The sequence below is a fragment of the Colias philodice genome, chromosome 25, assembly GCF_061535455.1.
Source record: "Colias philodice isolate Cphi_HAF_F1 chromosome 25, ilColPhil1 Martin Lab GWU primary, whole genome shotgun sequence".
Lineage (NCBI taxonomy): Eukaryota > Metazoa > Arthropoda > Insecta > Lepidoptera > Pieridae > Colias > Colias philodice.
In genome coordinates, this window is record NC_143110.1 from 8,522,117 (window position 1) to 8,542,845 (window position 20,729).

The 20,729-nt window shown below is 34.7% G+C and overlaps 1 protein-coding gene across 1 annotated transcript; it reads left to right on the top strand.

Moving 5' to 3' along the window:
• The first annotated feature begins 5,845 nt into the window (after positions 1-5,845).
• LOC149477564 (uncharacterized) lies at positions 5,846-18,170 on the top strand. The gene is made up of 7 exons (XM_089711054.1): positions 5,846-6,323; positions 10,293-11,657; positions 13,600-13,757; positions 15,028-15,221; positions 15,333-15,519; positions 15,925-16,137; positions 17,815-18,170. The coding sequence occupies exons 1-7, from the start codon at positions 6,313-6,315 to the stop codon at positions 18,168-18,170; spliced, it is 2,484 nt and encodes an 827-aa protein (XP_089567180.1). The 5' UTR covers positions 5,846-6,312.
• The last annotated feature ends 2,559 nt before the right edge of the window (positions 18,171-20,729 follow it).

Below are 20,729 nucleotides of genomic sequence, written 5' to 3' on the forward strand. Positions count from 1 at the left end.
ATAATGCATTGAATGAAAATAATGCATATTCAGTTATGATGAGCTATTGAGCTGTCATATAAAGCACAAGTTGTATCAGCGATAGCTTCTGATGGACACAAATATGTAGTAAATTTAACACATCATTGTAATAATGCTACATATCACAATAAAATGATATGAAAGTGTTGGGTTTACCGTTTACTTAGTAAATGTTTCAAAACTTTTCATTGTATTCGCGTTACGTGTAAATAACAATAAAAGTGTTCTTGTTGCTTAATCAAGCGTAAAACGTTTGGATATTTGAAAAAGCTGCGTAAAAAATCAAAAGCTTAAAATCAGTTCATTTAATCATTCATCAATTATGACTTCAAATTATGATTAGAAAAAAATTAATACACGATTTGAACCAAATTGTTTAAAAAAGCTTAAAGCTATCTACATCAAAACTCATATAAAATTGGAAGGTCTTCCTTCAATAAAACGCGAACAAAGTCACAGTTTAAAGATTGTATTTAAAACATTTTATCCTAAATACATAACTTCTAAATACATACTGGAGCTTTTCCTAATGGTAATGTTTTTTCCAAGGCGTGGTCTTGACGCCAAACTTAAAAGAAAAACCAACTCATTTTAAAATTTCTCAAGTAAACAGGATAAAAAATATTTACCCTCTTTGAGCGCGATAAAAACAAAGGGCCTGTAAGTATCGCAACAGGGTTTTAAACAACCATTATTGTATTTGCCGCGAATATTTTAGAAAATGGCGCGAACTGTTTATAGAAGCTTAAACGTACTTATTTCGTTAGACTTGTTTTTTTTTAGTAAATTTTCAAAGTACGCTAATTAGTTTATACAGTCGCTTTTATTGCGTGAAATTAATTAATTTCATGTAATATTTAAATGATTTTTTATGAATGTATTTCTGTGTTTACTTACTTTTATTGGTTAGATGATTTCGAATCTAATGACACAAGAATTATATAATTACTAGCGGTCCGCCCCGGCTTCGGCCGTGGTACATATTTCGCAATAAAAAGTGGCCTATGTCCTTTCTCGGGTATCAAAATATCTCTATACCAAATTTCATGCAAATTGGTTCAGTAGTTAAGGCGTGATTGAGTAACAGACAGACAGACAGAGTTACTTTCGCATTTATAATATTAAGTATGGATGTGCTATTTATTAAATAGGTTTGAAGTTGGTGCCGAACATTAAGCACATTAGTATTAAGCCCGTGCACCGACATCAAACCTTTTTAATAAATAGCACATATAAATAATATGCAGTAAATAATAATGTCAAATCTTTTTTATTTCTTACTTTTCCGTTTTTGAAGTCGGTTGTTTTTAACGCAGTTATTTTTATTAGTGAATATTAAGCTTTCCGTGCGATTAGAGCTTTTTATGAAAATTAAGCTCTCCGTGTGATAAGAGCCTTTAATGAAAATTAAGTTCTGCGTGTGATTAGAGATTTTTGTGAAAATTAAGCTCTCCGTGCGATTTGAGCTTTTTGTGAAAATTAAGCTTTCCGTTCGATTAGAGCTTTTAATGAAAATTAAGCTCTCCGTGCGATTATAGCTTTTTTGAAAATTAAGCCTCCGTGTGATTAGAGCTTTTTGTGAAAATTAAGCTCTCCATGCGATTAGAGCTTTTTGTGAAAATTAAGCTCTCCGTGCGATTAGAGCTTTTGTGAAAATTAAACTCTCCGTGCGATTCGAGCTTTTTGTGAAAATTAAGCTCACCGTGCGATTAGAGCTTTTTGAGAAAATTAAGCTTTCCGTGCGATATGAGCTTTTTGTGAAAATTAAGCTCTCTGTGCGATTAGAGCTTTTTTTTGTGAAAATTTAGCTTTCCGTGCGAATAGAGCTTTTTTTGAAAATTAAGCTCTCCGTGCGATTAGAGCCTTTAATGAAAATTAAGCTCTCCATGCGATTTTATGCGGTTATCAATTCGGCCGGTATATTTTTTTTTATGTATGTACACCGATTACTCCGAGGTTTCTGAACCGATTAACGTGATTCTTTCTTTGTTCGATGCGGGATGGTGTCGAATTGGTCCCATTATTTTTTTTTTCGGATAGGCCCAGTAGTTTTTATTTTATGAGCATTTTTGTCTGTACTCGATGACTAAGTTGATTTGTAGCAAGTAACTTTGATTCACTTCCCGGTAAACGATTGAGCTGAAATTTTGTATACGTATGTAAATTTGATAGCGATGAAACATTATCATGACATGAAGCTGATTTGATGATGGAATCGGAAGGTGGCCATAGGAACTCAGTAATATATTGACTCAACTTTATCGAGTTAGGGCTCGTTTGATTCGTGTTGAAAAATACATTAAAAAGTATTAAATAAAAATAACTGCGTTAAAAACAACCGACTTCAAAAACGGAAAAGTAAGAAATAAAAAAGATTTGATATTATTAACTACTACATAATATTATTGTACATATTTCGCAATAAAAAGCGGCCTATGTCCTTTCTCGGGTATCAAAATATCTCTATACCAAATTTCATGCAAATTGGTTCAGTAGTTAAGGCGTGATTGAGTTACTTTCGCATTTATAATATTAGTATGGATTGATTACGTTCAAAAATAATTTATTTTGAATATGGAAATAAATCATGGAATTGATTTACTATCGGTTCGAGTAATTAGAAATATTTAATTCAATTAAATGAATAAAAGAATATTAATTACTCCAATTAAATCACTCAATACTTCCTTCCACGACGATACTTCCTTAAAACGATATTTCGAGATCAAAGATTTATAGCCTTTTGTTAGTTTAATTAAAATTCGTGAGACATTTTTACTGTTTGCGGTTAGCGAGTATTCGTAACCGCGTAGGGGCGTAGCTCATTTCGTAGCCAAGAGCTACGAAATTTGAACAATCCATACTAATATTATAAATGCGAAAGTAACTCTGTCTGTCTGTCTGTTACTCAATCACGCCTTAACTACTGAACCAATTTCCATGAAATTTGGTATGAAATATTTTGATACCCGAGAAAGGACATAGGATAGGTTTTATCCCGGAAATCCCACGGGAAGGATGGGAATGTGGGAGGATGGATTGTGGGAGGATGGGAATTGGGAGGTTGGGATGTGGGAGGGTGGAATGTGGGAGGATGGGATATGGGAGCATGGGATGTGGGAGGGTGGGATGTGGGAGGATGGGAGTGGGGAGGATGGGAGTGGGGAGGATGGAAGTGGGGAGGATGGAAGTGGGGAGGATGGGATGTGGGAGGATGGGAGTGGGGAGGATGGAAGTGGGGAGGATGGGATGTGGGAGGATGGGAGTGGGGAGGATGGGAGTGGGAAGGATGGGTGTGGGAGGATGTAATGTGGGACGATGGGAGTGGGGAGGATGGAAGTGGGGAGGATGGGAGTAGGGAGGATGGAATGTGGGAGGATGGGAGTAGGGAGGATCGAATGTGGGAGGATGGGAGTGGGGAGGATGGACGATGGAATGTGGGAGGATGGGAATTGGGAGGGTGGGATGTGGGAGGGTGGAATGTGGGAGGATGGGATATGGGAGCATGGGATGTGGGAGGATGGGAGTGTGGAGGATGGAATGCGGGAGGATGGAATGTGGGAGGATGGGAGTGTGGAGGATAGGATGTGGGAGGATGGGAGAATGGGAGGATGGGAGTAGGGAGGATGGGTTGTGGGAGGATGGGAGTGGGGAGGATGGGAGTTGGGAGGATGGGAGTGGAGAGGATAGGAGTGGGGAGTGGGGAGGATGGGAGTGGGGAGTAGGGAGGATGACGGTTGGGAGGATTGGGGAAGATGGAAGTGGTGAGGATGGGAGATACTGAGGGGATGGGATGGTTTGTTTGTTTGATTGTAATGAATAGTCTCATAAACTTCTGGAGCGAATTTGATGCAATTTGGCACAGACAATATTTAGACCCTGAGAAAGAACATAGGCTACCTTTTATTGCGAAATATGTAACACGGGCGAAGCTGGGGCGGACCGCTAGTATACAATGTACTATACGATGCTAAAGGTTAAATATGTTAGTTTAATGTGTACAAGGTCAAAGAAAAAGGACGCTAGTTTAATTACAACATACTAAACAATTTATCAATTGTTTTATAATATAAATTTTACTATTTAAAAAATAAGAGACGATTGAAAAGAAATACAGTCGGAAGGTTTATATCGATATACAGCCTTCCTTCTTCTTTATCTATAAAATCACGTGTAAGTATATTTTGTGTTAAGTTTCGTGCATAAAAAAGTTTTTTCAATATTTATCCCCACTTAAAATTTAAAGATAGAGATATTAAATATTTCCTGATATTTAATTAAAAGGCTGATAAATGATATTTTATATCCTACAGCCATGTATTGGCTCAAAAACATGTTTGATCCCCACAAACTGGTTTAAAGCTGCCGTAATTATTAAACCACGTTATAAATACATAATTACTCATTTAATATAATTAAAATTCTCTTTAACAGTACATTACATAGATCAATGATCAATAACGCTTTCCGCACTGCGGCATCATGTTACAAAGGTGGCCTTATCTTTTACATTGATTTTCAAACGAACCGTGTATTTATATATAACTAGCGGTCCGCCCCGGCTTCGCCCGTGGTACATATTTACGTTTTCTCTACATAAGAACCATCCTCGTACTTCAAGTAATATAATAAAAAAAGAATTATCGAAATCGGTTCAGCCGTTCTCGAGTTATGCTCTTACCAACACATTTTGCGATTCATTTTTATATATAAGACTAGCGCTCCGCCCCGGCTTCGCCCGTGGTACATGTTTACGTTTTCTCTACATAAGGACCATCCTCGTACTTCAAGGAATATAATAAAAAAAGAATTATAGAAATCGGTTCAGTCGTTCTTGAGTTATGCGCTTACCAACACATTTTGCGATTCATTTTTATATATAAGAAGATAGTTCTTGATAGAAAATATATTAGATTGGAAACGTTTATTCCTTTATATATTTAAAGGAAAATATAGTGAAGCTAACGGGGAAATAGAGCATGAAAATGTTTGATGTGCTCTGTACATTATTAATTAGATGTTTTGAGAAAGATAAATATTGTAATACGTAATAACTAGTAAGCCTTTATATGTAATATATTATATTATGAATGGATATTATACATATAACATATTTTCACGTTTATGTTCTAATAATTTATAGATTTGAGATTTCATTAACATTCAACATAATATTATAATGATATTAGATAACAATAAAAATAACTGTAACCTTAACGAACAAAGAAAAGAAGTAAATGGTTACTTCTTTTCTTTGTTCGTTAAAGAAGATGAGAGTTAAAGTTGTTTGAATTAATTATTTTTAACTAGCTATCCTCAGCAGACGTTCTTCTGCCTTATTGTCTCTTTTTGTGTTCTCTTCATAAGAACTTTCCTTATGCCTTAACAAAAACGTCAAAAAATAATCGAATTGGTCGAGCCGTTCTTGAGTTTTACGCCTAGCAACACATTTGGCGATACTCTGTAGTATACATAATACATATAGAGATAAGTAAAACACTTAAACCATTTACGTTTATACGAGTTTAAATAATGAAAGATGAGCCAAGAATAGATGAAAATAATAAAGAAAAATCCATTAAATACCAGATTAACAGCGAGCATGAGAATTAGCAATTAAACAAAATAAATGCATAAAAGTGCCGTAAGTGGAACGAGGTCTTTCAAAGCTCCCCTTGTTTCTGACGCCCTGGTACTTCTCTGCGTGATTAACTAGATTGTATGCACGTATTAATTATTTAAGCAGTGTTTTCTTGTTTTCTTGTTTTTATTTTTGTTATTGTTTTGTTATTATTTAAAACATTTTTTTAAATAGTACTGTTATGTACTGTGTATACACGCCTTAACTATTAGAGGATGCATGGGGCCACCCAAGAAGGACTTGCACCTGTTAGCAATTGCGACATCGCGCACACCTGCGATTCCAGAGAGTGTTGCGGCAATCATCGCCACCGCGACGCTGTAGCTGCCCCGCCGTGGACGACGAGCACTCTTTGTTCCAACATTGAACGGGAGGGACATAGTTTAAGTTAGGAATAATTTATCATGTAATTTTTTTACAATAAATTATTAATAAGTAAATTTCGGTTTTTTTTGCGCCTTCGCGGGTCGGTCGATATAATTGGCGCAGTCTTGTGGATAATCCTTGAGAGCCGTCTCTCGGAACGCGAAACTACAAGCATCGAGTATCGCTATTCCATCGGAGGGACGACGACGGGGATCCAGAACCTACACCGTTGGCCGCCGCAACGCGAAGGGTATCCAAACATTGATACTGCAGGAAAGGCCGAAATGAAAATCCTGTAAGTACACTAATTCTCTTAGTGTCTTGCCACTCCTAGATTGTAAGTTTTCCTAGATTACCCATTCACGGGAACCGAGGAACTGTAGTGCGTAGGCTTAAAATATATTAATTCATCGAGAATTAATTGTAGAATTTTACAAAATCAATTTGTAAAATTCAAATATATAGATATTAGGTTGATAAAAGATTAATAAATTTAAATATTAATTAATTACGAATTGATTAATTTTCGAATTTTACTAATTAATTCATTTTATAATTCAAATATATTAGGTAAAGATTATTAATTTTTATATTAGTTTAACGAAGTAAATAAATTTAATTAAATTTAATATATTTTATATAGGTAATACAGATATTTAAAATGTCAGATTTGGATAAAATTTTTAATGCGCTTAGACTTTTACCAGAATTCGATGGTAATGTTAACGTTTTAACAAGATTTATACATTTAAGTGACCAATTAGCTGAGGAATTTATAGATAAAGATCCCGGAAATACTTTAAAAACTGCCGCGTTATGTAATGGTATTTTAAATAAAGTTACTGGGCCCGCAGCCCGAGTTATTAATGCAAATGGTATACCTACTACTTGGCACGGTATTAGAAGCGTATTAGTTAATAACTTTTCTGACCATAGAGATGAGACCGCCCTTTATAACGATTTAGCATTATTAACACAAGGTCGTAGCTCTCCTCAAGAGTTCTATGAAAGATGTCAGCATCTTTTTAGTACCATAATGACGTATATAGCATTACATGAAACAGTCGTTACTACTCGTGAGGCAAAAAGGGACCTGTATCAAAAATTAACACTACAGGCTTTCCTACGTGGTTTAAGAGATCCGTTAGGCTCACGCATACGTTGCATGCGCCCCGCAACCATTGAAAAGGCATTAGAATACGTTAATGAAGAACAAAGCACTTTATACCTTCAACAACGTAATGAAGCTTTTGATAGGAAACCCCACGTACCTTTTAGAATGCCGTACTCGCATGAACCGTTTTATAGACATAATGATTTTAGTGAACCTATATCTTCTAAACTACAGCCTATACATTCGTTTAAACCGCAATTTAAGCCACTAAATTTTAATCGAAATTTTAATCAACCGCAAGGACCAGCACGTCCAACTCGTACTATGCAAATTTTCCGCGCTGCACCCCCTAACTATAACCCGCAGAGCAATACGTTCAGATTACAGCCTAAACATCCCGCGCAACCGAAACCGCATCCTATGAGTGGCGTTAGCCATTACGTGACAAAGACTTTACCACCGACACCTTTTGCACGCGCTCATGATTGGTCAAAATTTGGTAATCCACCCCCGAGTAATTATTTTAAGACTAGGGAGATGAATCATAATGAATATCTAGATGAAGATTATTACTGTACCGATTTATATCCTTATGAGGATGACTATTATAATAATGAATATTACTGTACGGAATATGAACCTTATGTACATTACGAACAGACAGACGCACCTGAAAATTCTGATGAAACGTGTGACGTACGTTCAGAACACGATCAGGATTTTCAGAATCCACCAAAAATTAGAAAAACCAAAATAGAATTAAATCTACACACGCAACGTCAACTTCCTTATATTCAAATTCATAATCCTCCACTTAAATTGTTAATTGATACTGGAGCTAACCAATCTTTTCTTAGCCCTGATGCAGTACAGAGATATTTTCCTGACGTTACTCTTAATTATGACCCCTTTGAAGTAAGTAATGTCCATGCTGTAACACGTAATAATTATTCTATAACATTACCTAGTTTTCCTGAATTTAATGACCCTGACGATATCACATTTTTCGTTTATAAATTTCACAATTATTTCGACGGCTTAATAGGTTCAGATTTGTTAGATAAATGGGAAGCATCAATAAATTATAAAACTAAAACTTTAAATACTTGCAATGCAACGAATCGGTTATTAGTATATGACTCACGGAACGCTAATCTTTATGAGGACGTCATACCCGCAGGAAGTAGTAAATTAGTTAGATTACCCGTAGATGTTGAGAATGGAGACGCTATTATACCGGAACAAATTATATGTAATTGTCATATTTCTGAATGTTTAACGAAGGCGAGGAGCAATCGCGCTATCGTGGAAATTTCTAATCCAACCCGTAATGATGTAATTTTTTCAATGGATCGACCAGTATGTGCCGAGGTTTATAATAACGAGTACACGCGCACCAAACGTTCGTCCGACCGTGTGAAACAGGTATTATCTCGCTTGCGTACTGATCACTTAAATAATGAGGAACGTTTAAATTTAGAGTCATTATGTACACAGTATGCGGACGTATTTTATATAGAAGGAGAAAACTTAACATTTACGAATAAAATTAAACATTCTATTAGAACTAAGGATGAAATACCGGTTTATACGAAAAGTTATCGCTATCCATTTATTCATAGGCAGGAAGTACAAAATCAGATAAGTAAGATGTTAGAACAGGGTATTATTAGACCATCAGATTCAGCATGGAGCTCTCCTATTTGGGTGGTACCTAAAAAGGCAGATGCATCCGGCAAAGTTAAATGGCGTTTAGTTGTTGATTTTAGAAAGTTAAATGAGAAAACTTTGGATGAAAAATATCCGATTCCTAATATTACAGATGTCTTACGTAAATTGGGTAACTGTCAATACTTCACAACGTTAGATTTAGCAAGTGGGTTTTATCAAGTGGAAATGAACCCGGCTGACATTCCAAAAACTGCTTTTAGTGTAGAACATGGTCATTTTGAATTCTTAAGAATGCCCATGGGTCTAAAGAACAGTCCGTCTACTTTTCAAAGAGTTATGGATAATGTACTGAGAGAATTGCAAAATTCTATTTGTCTAGTCTACCTGGATGAAATAATAGTGTTTAGCACTTCTTTACAGGAGCATATCGTTAATCTTGGGAAAGTGTTTCAGAGATTGCGTGAATCCAACTTTAAAATACAGATGGATAAATCGGAATTTCTTAAACTTGAAACCGCGTATCTAGGTCACATTATTAGCAAAGATGGGATAAAGCCTAACCCAGATAAGATATCTGCCATCCAAAAGTATCCTCTTCCGAAAACTCCAACCGACATTAAACGATTTCTAGGTCTATTAGGTTATTATAGGAAATTCATACCAGATTTCGCTAAAATCACGAAACCCATGACACAATGCTTAAAAAAAGGTTCAAAGATAACATTTTCTAAAGATTACATTGAATGTTTCAATAGGTGTAAAACATTATTAATGAACGATCCAATTCTTCAGTATCCTGATTTCAATAAAGAATTTATTCTTACAACTGACGCGTCGAATTTAGCTATCGGTGCTGTACTCTCTCAAGGCCCCGTTGGTTCCGATAAACCAATTGCGTACGCTTCACGTACACTTAATAGTAGCGAAATTAATTATAGCACGATTGAGAAGGAGCTATTAGCAATTGTCTGGGCAACGAAGTATTTCCGCCCTTACCTTTTTGGCCGTAAGTTTAAAATTATAACTGATCATAGACCCCTTCAATGGGTCATGAATTTAAAGGAACCTAATTCCCGTCTCACACGTTGGAGGCTCAAACTTAGCGAATACGATTACACCGTAATTTATAAGCAGGGAAAACAAAATTGTAACGCCGATGCTTTATCGCGAATTCAAATTAATAATGAGGAAACAGATTCTTTAGCGGTTAATCCAACAGAGACAAAACCTTCATTAATAAAAAGAAGTTCAGATACAATTAGTGGTCATTCCAATTCAATTAAGATTACTGCACATTCGAAATCAGATACTCTTAAAGCAAATTCCGACACCGTCACAGTTCATACTGACGCGAAGAACCCAATTCTAGATATCCCTATAACAGATGTACCGGCTGATTTACCTATTCATATCTATACTAAGAAAAAATATGGCGCTGTTGCTAAATTTAGGTTTAAGAGGGTACCTAAATTGTTACAGAATCCTTCCTCTGATCCTGTGCCTGATTCAAGCGGAGGATCCCACCCTGAGTAGCTTGGATGATGGACCGGGTATATTACCATTTAATATTGGAACTGCAAGAATTGTCACTCATTATCATTCATTTTTGCAAATTATTAATTTAAAAGATATTCGCGATAGTATAACCATAGTAAAGGATCAATTAAATTCATTAACACCTAATTTGCACGATAGATTATTTTCGCTATATAATTCACATATCGAACACTTACATTATAAGATTATTAAATTATCAAATCAGTTAGAAACTTTTGAACCCAATCGCAAAAAGAGAGGTCTCATAGATGGTTTAGGTTCAGTAATAAAAAGTATTTCTGGTAACCTAGACTATACGGATGCAATTAAATATGATACCGCAATTAAATTATTACAAAATAACGAAAATAGATTGGTCACAGAAATGAATAATCATATAAGCCTCAGTAAAGATTGGATAAACCAACAATCTGATATTTTAAACAACTTAATTAAAAATCAGGAAAAAATTGAAATAGCTATAAAAGATTTAAAGGCCAATAATTCAAACATTACTATATACATCGATTTAATTCAACGCGTTGCAATTTTATCAGATAACATTGATGATATATCTGAGGAATTACATAGATTAGAAAATTTATTAGGTTTTATTCGTGCGAAAAGTACGCATCATCTTATGTTCAATTCAAATTCACTAAAAGAAATGTTAAATAAGTTAAACAAATTTTATGGCAAGGATCAAATCCCTCAAGTTAATTATAGAGAATATTTTGATTTAGTTAAACTAGGCTATTATTATAGTAATAGAAATATAGTTATAGTTTTTATGTTCCCGGTTGTCCTTCCTGCTACCTTTGAATTATTTAAATTATCCATAGTTCCTAATAAAGATAGTAAAGTCCTAATTCCACCCTATCCTTTTGTGGCAATTCACGACGAGGATTTTATGTACATGGAGGCAGAATGCCCGAAGTCTGGCCTAGAGTATCTATGTGAGGACAAGCTGAACCATCATCGATCCAAAAATGACTGCGTGTATCACCTTATTACCACGCAACGAGTCGTCGCATCTTGTCTCTTCACGCCTGTGGAACTCGGAGCACCCGCACTAGAAAAATTAGACGACGCCCACTACGTCATCAGTTTCCCCAAGCCATCAAAAATTCACCTATCATGCTCGCAAGATCAATATGACGTCATTAAAGGAAGCTACTTAGCCACAATACCCAAAAACTGCATTCTACAAACGGAGGCTTTCAAGATAGTCAATCGAGAAGATCATATCAAAGGACAGATAATGAAAATTGCAAACCTGCCAGATTCCAGCCAATATAATACTGAGATGTACCTAGTGCTTAAATTTAGATATAAGTACTAACTATAATAATATTAACTATATACCTAACACGTGTAACCTAGTTTTGTATCTATTTAATAAGGCATCTTTTATATCAAATATACAGTATTCATTTGGCAGTCCTAGTGTTTCAATCCTCTCCCGAGGCACCACCTTACATGGCGACCCTGCCTAAAGTTGGTGCACGCGCGCGTGTATTTTGACACCGGCCGCCGCGTCGCCGATTTACATATATGGTACTGTGTGTTCTCGGCCCGAGCAAATTAAAGTATTAAAAATGAGTATATTAAAATCTGTTGGAGGCAACGCAAGTGTGAGCTTCAAAAAATGGGGAAGCAGCAGTCCAAGGAAGACTACATAGTTATAGCGCAAAATTCGGCAGGGGGCACGAATAGTGCGCCAGTTGACAATTTTGAAAACTATTTGAAGACATCAAATATATTGCTATATATAATAGTAATCTGCTTGACTTTGGGTATTATTTATGGAGTATTCAAAATATACAGAAAATGCCACTTAAGGTGGATACGACAGGAGGTTGCGAATAGCAGCAGGGAGCGTCGTTTTTCGTTTCGACGGCGCCAGGCGTACCCCGACTTGAAAATCGGCGAGAACGAGAACGAAGTGTAGTGATGTAAAAGTGAAAAAAAAAAGCAAACAAATATTTAATAATAAGTGTAATGTGAGCGTGTAAGTGTTTTCGTGAAAATTCGGCAAAGTTGATAAACATTATATTTAGTGGACTCTAAGCGTATAGTATTATTTACTATATAAAAAAAAAAAATGTGTATGTTATCGAATAGATAGGTATTAAAAGTCATGTATGTCATGTAACCTAAATATAAAAGATGACAAAAATTATAATCAAATGTAGTTAAAAATATTATTCTAACATAGTGTAATGTGTATACTTACTTGTATTTTATAATAAATTTTACAGTTATTGTTAAAATATGCTGAGAAACGAGGTCTTCAATTCTATTCAGGTATGTTAATATATTTTTATTATCATTAATTATATTATGTACTGTTAAACTCTATGGCAATATTTTTAAAGAAATTATGTGATGATTTGCTAGCTATTAGAACATATTTAATTAAAATAGGACCTTCTAGACGACAGGGTAAAATATTACAAACAAAACTAGGCGAAGCTAAATGTGTCATTACAAAATATAACAACTACATAGGTAGTTTGGATAAGCAAAGCTTAGGAGAGGATGAGCTTATTGTTTTTAAAAAATATTGTGAGGATTTGAAGAAATTATTTGCGGAAATTACTGAATTGTGTCAAATTTCAGAGAATTTTAAGAGTTCTTCAACAATGGATAAATTTGACCTAAAAGTAGCTTTGAGCTTATTGCCAGTAATGAATGATGAATTGTCTAATTTACGACAACTTATCGATGGAATTGAATACTATAGTTCGGTTCTAAATGATGAGTCACAGTCGCATTTGATATCTTTTGTTTTGAAAAGCCGTTTGTCGCAATCTGCTAGGCTAAAATTACAAACAAAGTACGATACTGTTCAAAATCTTTTAAATGATATGAAAATGCTTCTTTTACCTAAAAAGTCTACGAGTGCTTTGCAAAAACAATTTTTAAATTGTAAGCAAAATGACGCGTCTATTGATGCGTTCGGAAAAACTTTATCCGAATTATTCGTTGAACTTACAATTTCTCAATCCGAAGGCAATGAGGAAAAGTTTAATATGTTAAAATCAATAAATGAAAAACAGGCAATTCGGCAATTTAGTGACGGATTGAGAAACCGTAGGATTGGCACCATTATTACGGCGCAGAGATTTGAATATTTGAAAGATGCGATTCAAGCCGCAATCGACGAGGACGTTTCAGGCTCAAGTTCAACCGCTGAAGTGTTAACACTAAGACATAATAATAATCGTTTCTTTAAAAACACTTCCAGGCCGCCTTCTCATCAGAACACTCCAAGAGGTGCGTACAACAATAATAATCGTTGGCGAGGCAACAACTGGCGACAGCCGCCTACCAGCACCAGACAATGGTTCCAGCAGCCTCAATCGCAGCCACGGGGAGCGCCCCGGGGTAGAGCGTCATATCGAGGTAGAACTTTTAATAATCATTATTTTAGGGGTCGTAGACCATTCAGAGGACAGATTCGTACAGCAGTGACTGACGAGTCACAGCCTCAATCGAGTTCATCCACTCAGAATTTAGAAACTGAAAATGAGTTTTTTCGTGCCTATAACATATAGTATTTTAGCTAGCGATAGTAGTTATTACATAGAGTTATTTTATAAAAACAGTCACGTATTTAATTGGCTTATAGATACGGGAGCCTCAATTTCGGCTATTAAATATAAACATGTTTTAGATTTTGACATCCCAATTAACAAAGAAAATATTACAATAAATGGGATAGGTGGAAAGGTACAGGCTATCGGATATGTATGTTTACAGTTGACGATACACGGGCAGTGTATTAGTCATAAGTTTTATGTATTTGACACCTTGCCTTGTAAGTCGCACGGTATTCTAGGGCAGGACTTTTTAGGAAAGTATGGAGCGGTCATTGATATGAAACATAATAATCTGTCACTATGGATTAGTGAATCTAAACAAATATCTTTGCAATTATTAGACTCGTGTAGTAATTTATTATCGTTACCTGCTAGGTCAGAGTCGATTCATTTTATTAATACTAGTTTAACAGAGGAATGTTTGGTATGTACGAAAGAGTTGTGTGAGGGCGTATTTATTGCGAGTATGATAGTACATCCAATTGATGGTAAAATACCAGTCCGAATTTTGAATTCGACCTCGAAAGATATAACTTTGTCTGAAATTAAACTTGATATACAAAATTTGAAGGAATATAATATTTGTAGCTTTGATAAAATTGAGAAAAATGCATCGCGAGTTAAAACATTATTTTCAAAGTTGAATTTAAGTAACTTAAATAAAGAAGAAAAAATTAATATAGAAAGTTTATGTGCTAAGTATCCCGATATATTTTATTTGGAAGGAGACAAATTATCAACCACTGATATTTATCAACACTCAATTAAAGTAAAACCAGATATTCAGCCAATTTTTTCAAAACCTTATCGATTGCCTCATGCATTGAAAAATGAAATTAATAACCAAATTGATCAAATGTTAAAAGAAAATATTATTGAACCATGTCAAAGTGAATGGTCCAGTCCAATTTTGTTAGTGCCAAAGAAATGTGACCAAAGTGGAAACAAAAAGTGGCGTTTGGTTATAGATTACAGAAAACTAAATAACAGTATACATGATGATAAATTTCCTCTTCCAAATATAACGGAAATTTTAGATTCTTTATCCGGTTGCATGTATTTTTCTCATTTAGATTTACATCAAGGCTATTATAATGTGAGCTTGGACCCAGACAGTCGCAAGTATACTGCTTTTTGTTCGGGACAGTTTCAGATGACTAGAATGCCTATGGGCTTAAAGACCAGCCCTAGTTCATTTTCGCGCATGATGACTATGGCGATGACAGGGTTAACATATGAAAAATGCTTAGTGTACCAGGACGATCTAGTCTGTTTTAGTAGGGACTTATCTAGTCATATCAAAAATTTACAGTCTATTTTTGAAAGATTACGAAAAGTCAATCTAAAGTTAAATCCGCAAAAGTGTATTTTCTTACAGAAGGAACTGCTTTACTTGGGTCATATTGTATCAGCAGAGGGTGTTATACCAGATTCGGATAAAATAGAGATTGTTAAAAACTACCCGGTTCCTACTAAAGTCGATGAAGTCAAAAGATTCGTTGCCTTTGTGAACTATTACAGGAAATTTATTCCTAATTTTGCAACAAAAGCGTATGCGTTAAATAGTTTGTGTCGGAAAAATGTAACTTTCAAATGGGATAAAGAATGCCAAAAATCATTTGAATTATTGAAACAAAATTTAATATCCCATCCTGTATTACAATATCCTGATTTTTCAGAGTCTAATCAATTTATTCTACAAACAGATGCATCAGGATACGGCGTAGGTGCAGTTTTGTGTAATAGCGACGGTAGGCCTGTAGCGTATGCTAGTCGTAGTCTAAATAAAGCAGAAAAAAGGTATCCGACTATTGAAAAGGAATTGCTTGCGATTGTATGGGCTGTAAAGCATTTTCGTCCATATTTGTATGGAAGGACATTCAAAATTCAGACTGACCATAAGCCATTAATGTATTTGTTTGGAATGCGAGATCCATCTAGTCGTTTAATTAAATTTAGATTAACGTTAGAGGAGTACGACTTTGTAATTGAATATTTGAAAGGGAAGAATAATTCGGCCGCGGATGCACTTTCACGTTTGCATTTAACTTCCGAGGAATTGAAAGAGATGAATGAAACGGTGATGAATGTAATGACGCGTGGTCAGTTGGCTAGACAACAACGGGATGCTATTATTTCTAAGAACGATTGGCCTGATCAACCAAAAGTTGTAGAAATACATAGTAAACCGAAATATTTCACGGAGTTACGTTTCATAAGCGCTTATGAATTAAATCGATATCGTAAAATGAAAGAGATAACGTATGAGAAGGGATGTTTGAGTTATGTACCCTCAATGAATACTATTTTTATTAATTTAGCTTCTCGATCGCAATTATCGCCAGGCGAATTTGTGAGAGAGCTAGATATATTTTGTAGGAAAATAAATATTAAAGAAGTATACTTCATCAAATCGGAGAAAAATAATATATTTGTGGAAAAGTTAATAAATGAGATAGATAACATAAGTAATTGGTCCGGACCACGTGTATGTATTTTAAGGGGAACAAAGAGAATAAGTAATAAAGACGATCAGCGTGTAATTTTAAATGATTTTCACATATTACCTACAAGTGGACATGCTGGCATAAGACGAATGGTAAATAACATAAAGAAATATTATTTTTGGCCAAGATTAGAAGCTGATGTTGTAGAATTTATAAAAAGGTGTGATAAATGTCAAAAACAAAAACATTCCTCACACTATACTAAGGAGCCTATGACGATAAGCTCAACGGCAAGTTCGGCGTTGGAGAAAATATATTTAGATATTGTAGGACCGTTAGATAGAGATTACGATAATTACGTATACATTTTAACTATACAATGTGAGTTGAGTAAGTACATCGAGGCTTATCCATTAACGTCAAAAAGGTCGAGTGAAGTAGCTAGGAACTTTGTTAACAATTGGATTCTCAGGTATGGTATCCCGAAGGAAATTGCTACAGACAGAGGTACGGAGTTTTTATCGGACACAATGAAAGAGGTTTGTAAACTTTTGCATATTAACAAGCTGCAGTCAACCGCATATCACCATCAAAGTATCGGTGCCTTGGAGAATTCGCACAAACAATTGGGTAACTACTTGCGAATACAGACAGGAAATCACCCAGAAGCTTGGAGCACGTGGCTTCCATTTTGGTGTTTTTCCTATAACACTGCGGTACACACAGAGACCAAGTTTACTCCCTATGAGTTGGTGTTCGGTAAGAAATGTAATTTACCATCAAATTTGCGATCTGCACAAGTTGAGCCTTTGTACAATTTTGATAATTATCCTTTAGAACTCAAATTTAGAATACAGACGTCACAAAAAGAGGCGAGAGAAAATCTTATATCTAGTAAATTGAAAAGAAAAGAAAAGTATGATCGTAATATTAATCCGGTTACTTATAAACCGAATGATTTAATTTTAATAAAAAATGAAACAGGCAATAAGTTTCAAAACATATATTTAGGTCCATATAAAGTAGTAAGGGAATGTTCACCCAATGTAGAAATACTTAAAGATAATAAAAACTATGTTATTCATAAAAACAGAACCAAAATGTATTTTGAACCGATTACCTAATAATTTTGTCAAAACGTTTATTATATTATGTACTATTTAGTTTGTAATGGAAATAATTATGATAATAGGACATTGTACTGTATGAACATAAGTAAGCTAAAATAAAATAAATTGTTACTGTTTATTTTATTTTTTTTATTGCGGTGGAGATGAGATGTACCTAGTGCTTAAATTTAGATATAAGTACTAACTATAATAATATTAACTATATACCTAACACGTGTAACCTAGTTTTGTATCTATTTAATAAGGCATCTTTTATATCAAATATACAGTATTCATTTGGCAGTCCTAGTGTTTCAATCCTCTCCCGAGGCACCACCTTACAATACAGATGAAGAAGTTCTGAAGTTGAATTCGATAAATTTGGATAAATTACACGCTAGTAACAGAGCTATATCAATGGAAATGCCTATCAGTACCAACAACGGATACGAGATTCTCTATATGCAGCCTTCCATAATACCGATATATGTTATATTAATAACGAGTGCAGTTGCCCTAGTGACATGGTACGTCGTACGGAGAGTGCGTACATCAAAGCCTAAAACTACGAGTGTTCATGGTAATCAAAAAGAAGAAATAGAACATCAATCGGCGGAGTGTGAAATTTCAGCGATATTAACGACCCTTGCCCGCCAATAATCGCTGAACTTCAGGAGGGAGGTGTTATGTACTGTGTATACACGCCTTAACTATTAGAGGATGCATGGGGCCACCCAAGAAGGACTTGCACCTGTTAGCAATTGCGACATCGCGCACACCTGCGATTCCAGAGAGTGTTGCGGCAATCATCGCCACCGCGACGCTGTAGCTGCCCCGCCGTGGACGACGAGCACTCTTTGTTCCAACATTGAACGGGAGGGACATAGTTTAAGTTAGGAATAATTTATCATGTAATTTTTTTACAATAAATTATTAATAAGTAAATTTCGGTTTTTTTTGCGCCTTCGCGGGTCGGTCGATATAATTGTACTATGTGGGTAAAGTTTTATTATGTGTACGCCTACACAATATAAATTTATAGCAACCACTTTTTATTACGGATTAAATTGCAAGAATAACCACGTCAATTTTTACAATTCTATCGTTAGTACATTATATTATATCGTTATCATGCCATGAATAAAATAGTTTAAAAATGAAAAAAAAAAAACACACGCTTACGTATATATAAACATACAGGTAAAGGCAAATGTAAGCTTGTTAAAATGGGATTTATTTTTAATCCCATACCAGCCTATGCAAAGTCAGAAACGAGCGGCTAGTTGCATAAAATTCCTGTTAAAATTTCTCGTTTAAGAATCGCTGGTGGTTTTCAAGTCAAAGTTCGTTAAAACTAGGAAATGGAAGGCTTCCGCCGAGGTCTGACTTCGAGAATGATCGATCGTCGAAACAGTAATGCAGCGATGATATTGATACTACTGTAAAATGTAACTACACAGAGTATATTAAACTTATTTTGAACTAGAAACTAAAACATTGCCTTTATGTTTAACAATCCAATTTCATTTAATACATCGGAAAAATCGCTTCATACACACACACACATGCAGACAGTACAGTTAAAAAACCATACACACCCACACATACACGAACACACACACACACACACAGATAAATTTATTTGTTTAGATTGTTCCTATAAATAAACATAAATTAAAGGCAAATAACAAGCAATTATTAATGTAAGATTAGTAAGTACTCTACAATTTATTATTAAATGCACAATGCACACTTAACTCTAAAGATTTCCTTACCCTTTGTTCATTTGTCAAAGTTAAATAATGCCTACAATACATCAGTTCGACAGCATTACTTTATTACTGGTCATACTGACAGGCCATGATTTGTTATCAATTGACTACATTAATTAGGTTGCGTAGAATCGTAGTACAATAATTATTCACGTAACTTTGTTTAGTCTCCCCTTTTTATTGAAAAAAAGGGCAACGCATTGATGAATAGGTATATTATTATTCTTGTTGTTTAAAAAGTATAAAACATTATGGTCATTACTTTGCCTGAAGTGCTCTATGCTCTCTTTTTTCTAGAGAAATCGGATTGGACGTTTCAGAGAATAAGCTTAAATTTTTTAAAGATAGTTTAAACAGTTTTTTGTGTTTTAACAACTAAAGATATAACTTCAATCCTTCAAGATAGATACTTATAAATCACATTATAATACGTAGTCTTCGAATATTAGTTACTATGTAGTGACAATTTCCAAATGCACTGAGAAATTTATTCAACTGTAAATTGATTTGGAGCTAAAATAATTACAATGTTTCGAATAGAGTGAATAGCAATTTCAAGGGAACCAGTAAATTGTAGCGATGTGACGTGCGCACCTGGTTGCCTTTATAGAGTTGTAGTAAATCCTGAATTGATTATATTTTATCTGTATTTTGTAGATTGGTATTTACTTAGAGATTATAAAGAAGACTAGCTGTGCCCCGCGGTTTCACAGTGGCTCCGTTTCTGTTATATATTAGCCTATAGCCTTCCTCGATAAATGGGCTATCCAACAACGAAATAATTTTTCAAATCAGACCAGTAGTCCCTGAGATTAGGCTACACAAAGCAGTGTTCGGAACCGTTCGAACAGTTTCACTTTTACCGTGGTTTACATTTTTGGCCGGAGAACACCTAATTCATACACGTCTTCACTGAAGTAAAAATCGGCACTGCTTGTAATGTTTGGAACTAATAAAATATTAATAATATTAATATTATATACTTGAATAAAAACTAAAAATAAAATGTTGTTTTTTTTTATTTGCTGACCATACACTACTACAAACGCAAAAATTTCTCCAAGCTAATTTACCTGTATTTACTATGTGCATTTAAAAAATTTAAACTTGTAACAACACTCACAGTAACGCAATTTAAAAATTTTGTTCAAAATTAAAAAATCATAGATTCGATTTCAGATGTGCTTCAGTGTGGAAGGTTGATTCAGAACTTAACAAGGTGAAACAGAAATGAAACGAATATTTAATAATTTATTAGTTTCTTTAATAGTGATGTTAAACATAGTTAGTGTATGCAAATTAAATGATAGATGCAATGTTTTGATTTTATACACTATCTTTCCGCTCGCGGCTTCGCCCGGCTTTAAAGAAAAAGCCGCATAGTTCCCGTTCCCGTGGGATTTCCAGGATAAAGTCCTATGAGTTAATCCAAGTTACTCTCTATAAG

What these genes read in the sequence shown, in the direction of transcription:
- LOC149477564 (XM_089711054.1), top strand. An exon ending in GGGTAGAGCGTCATATCGAG is followed by an intron (nt 13,758 to 15,027) that starts GTAGAACTTTTA and finishes TTTCTCATTTAG; the next exon opens with ATTTACATCAAGGCTATTAT. An exon ending in TAGTGTACCAGGACGATCTA is followed by an intron (nt 15,222 to 15,332) that starts GTCTGTTTTAGT and finishes ATTTTCTTACAG; the next exon opens with AAGGAACTGCTTTACTTGGG.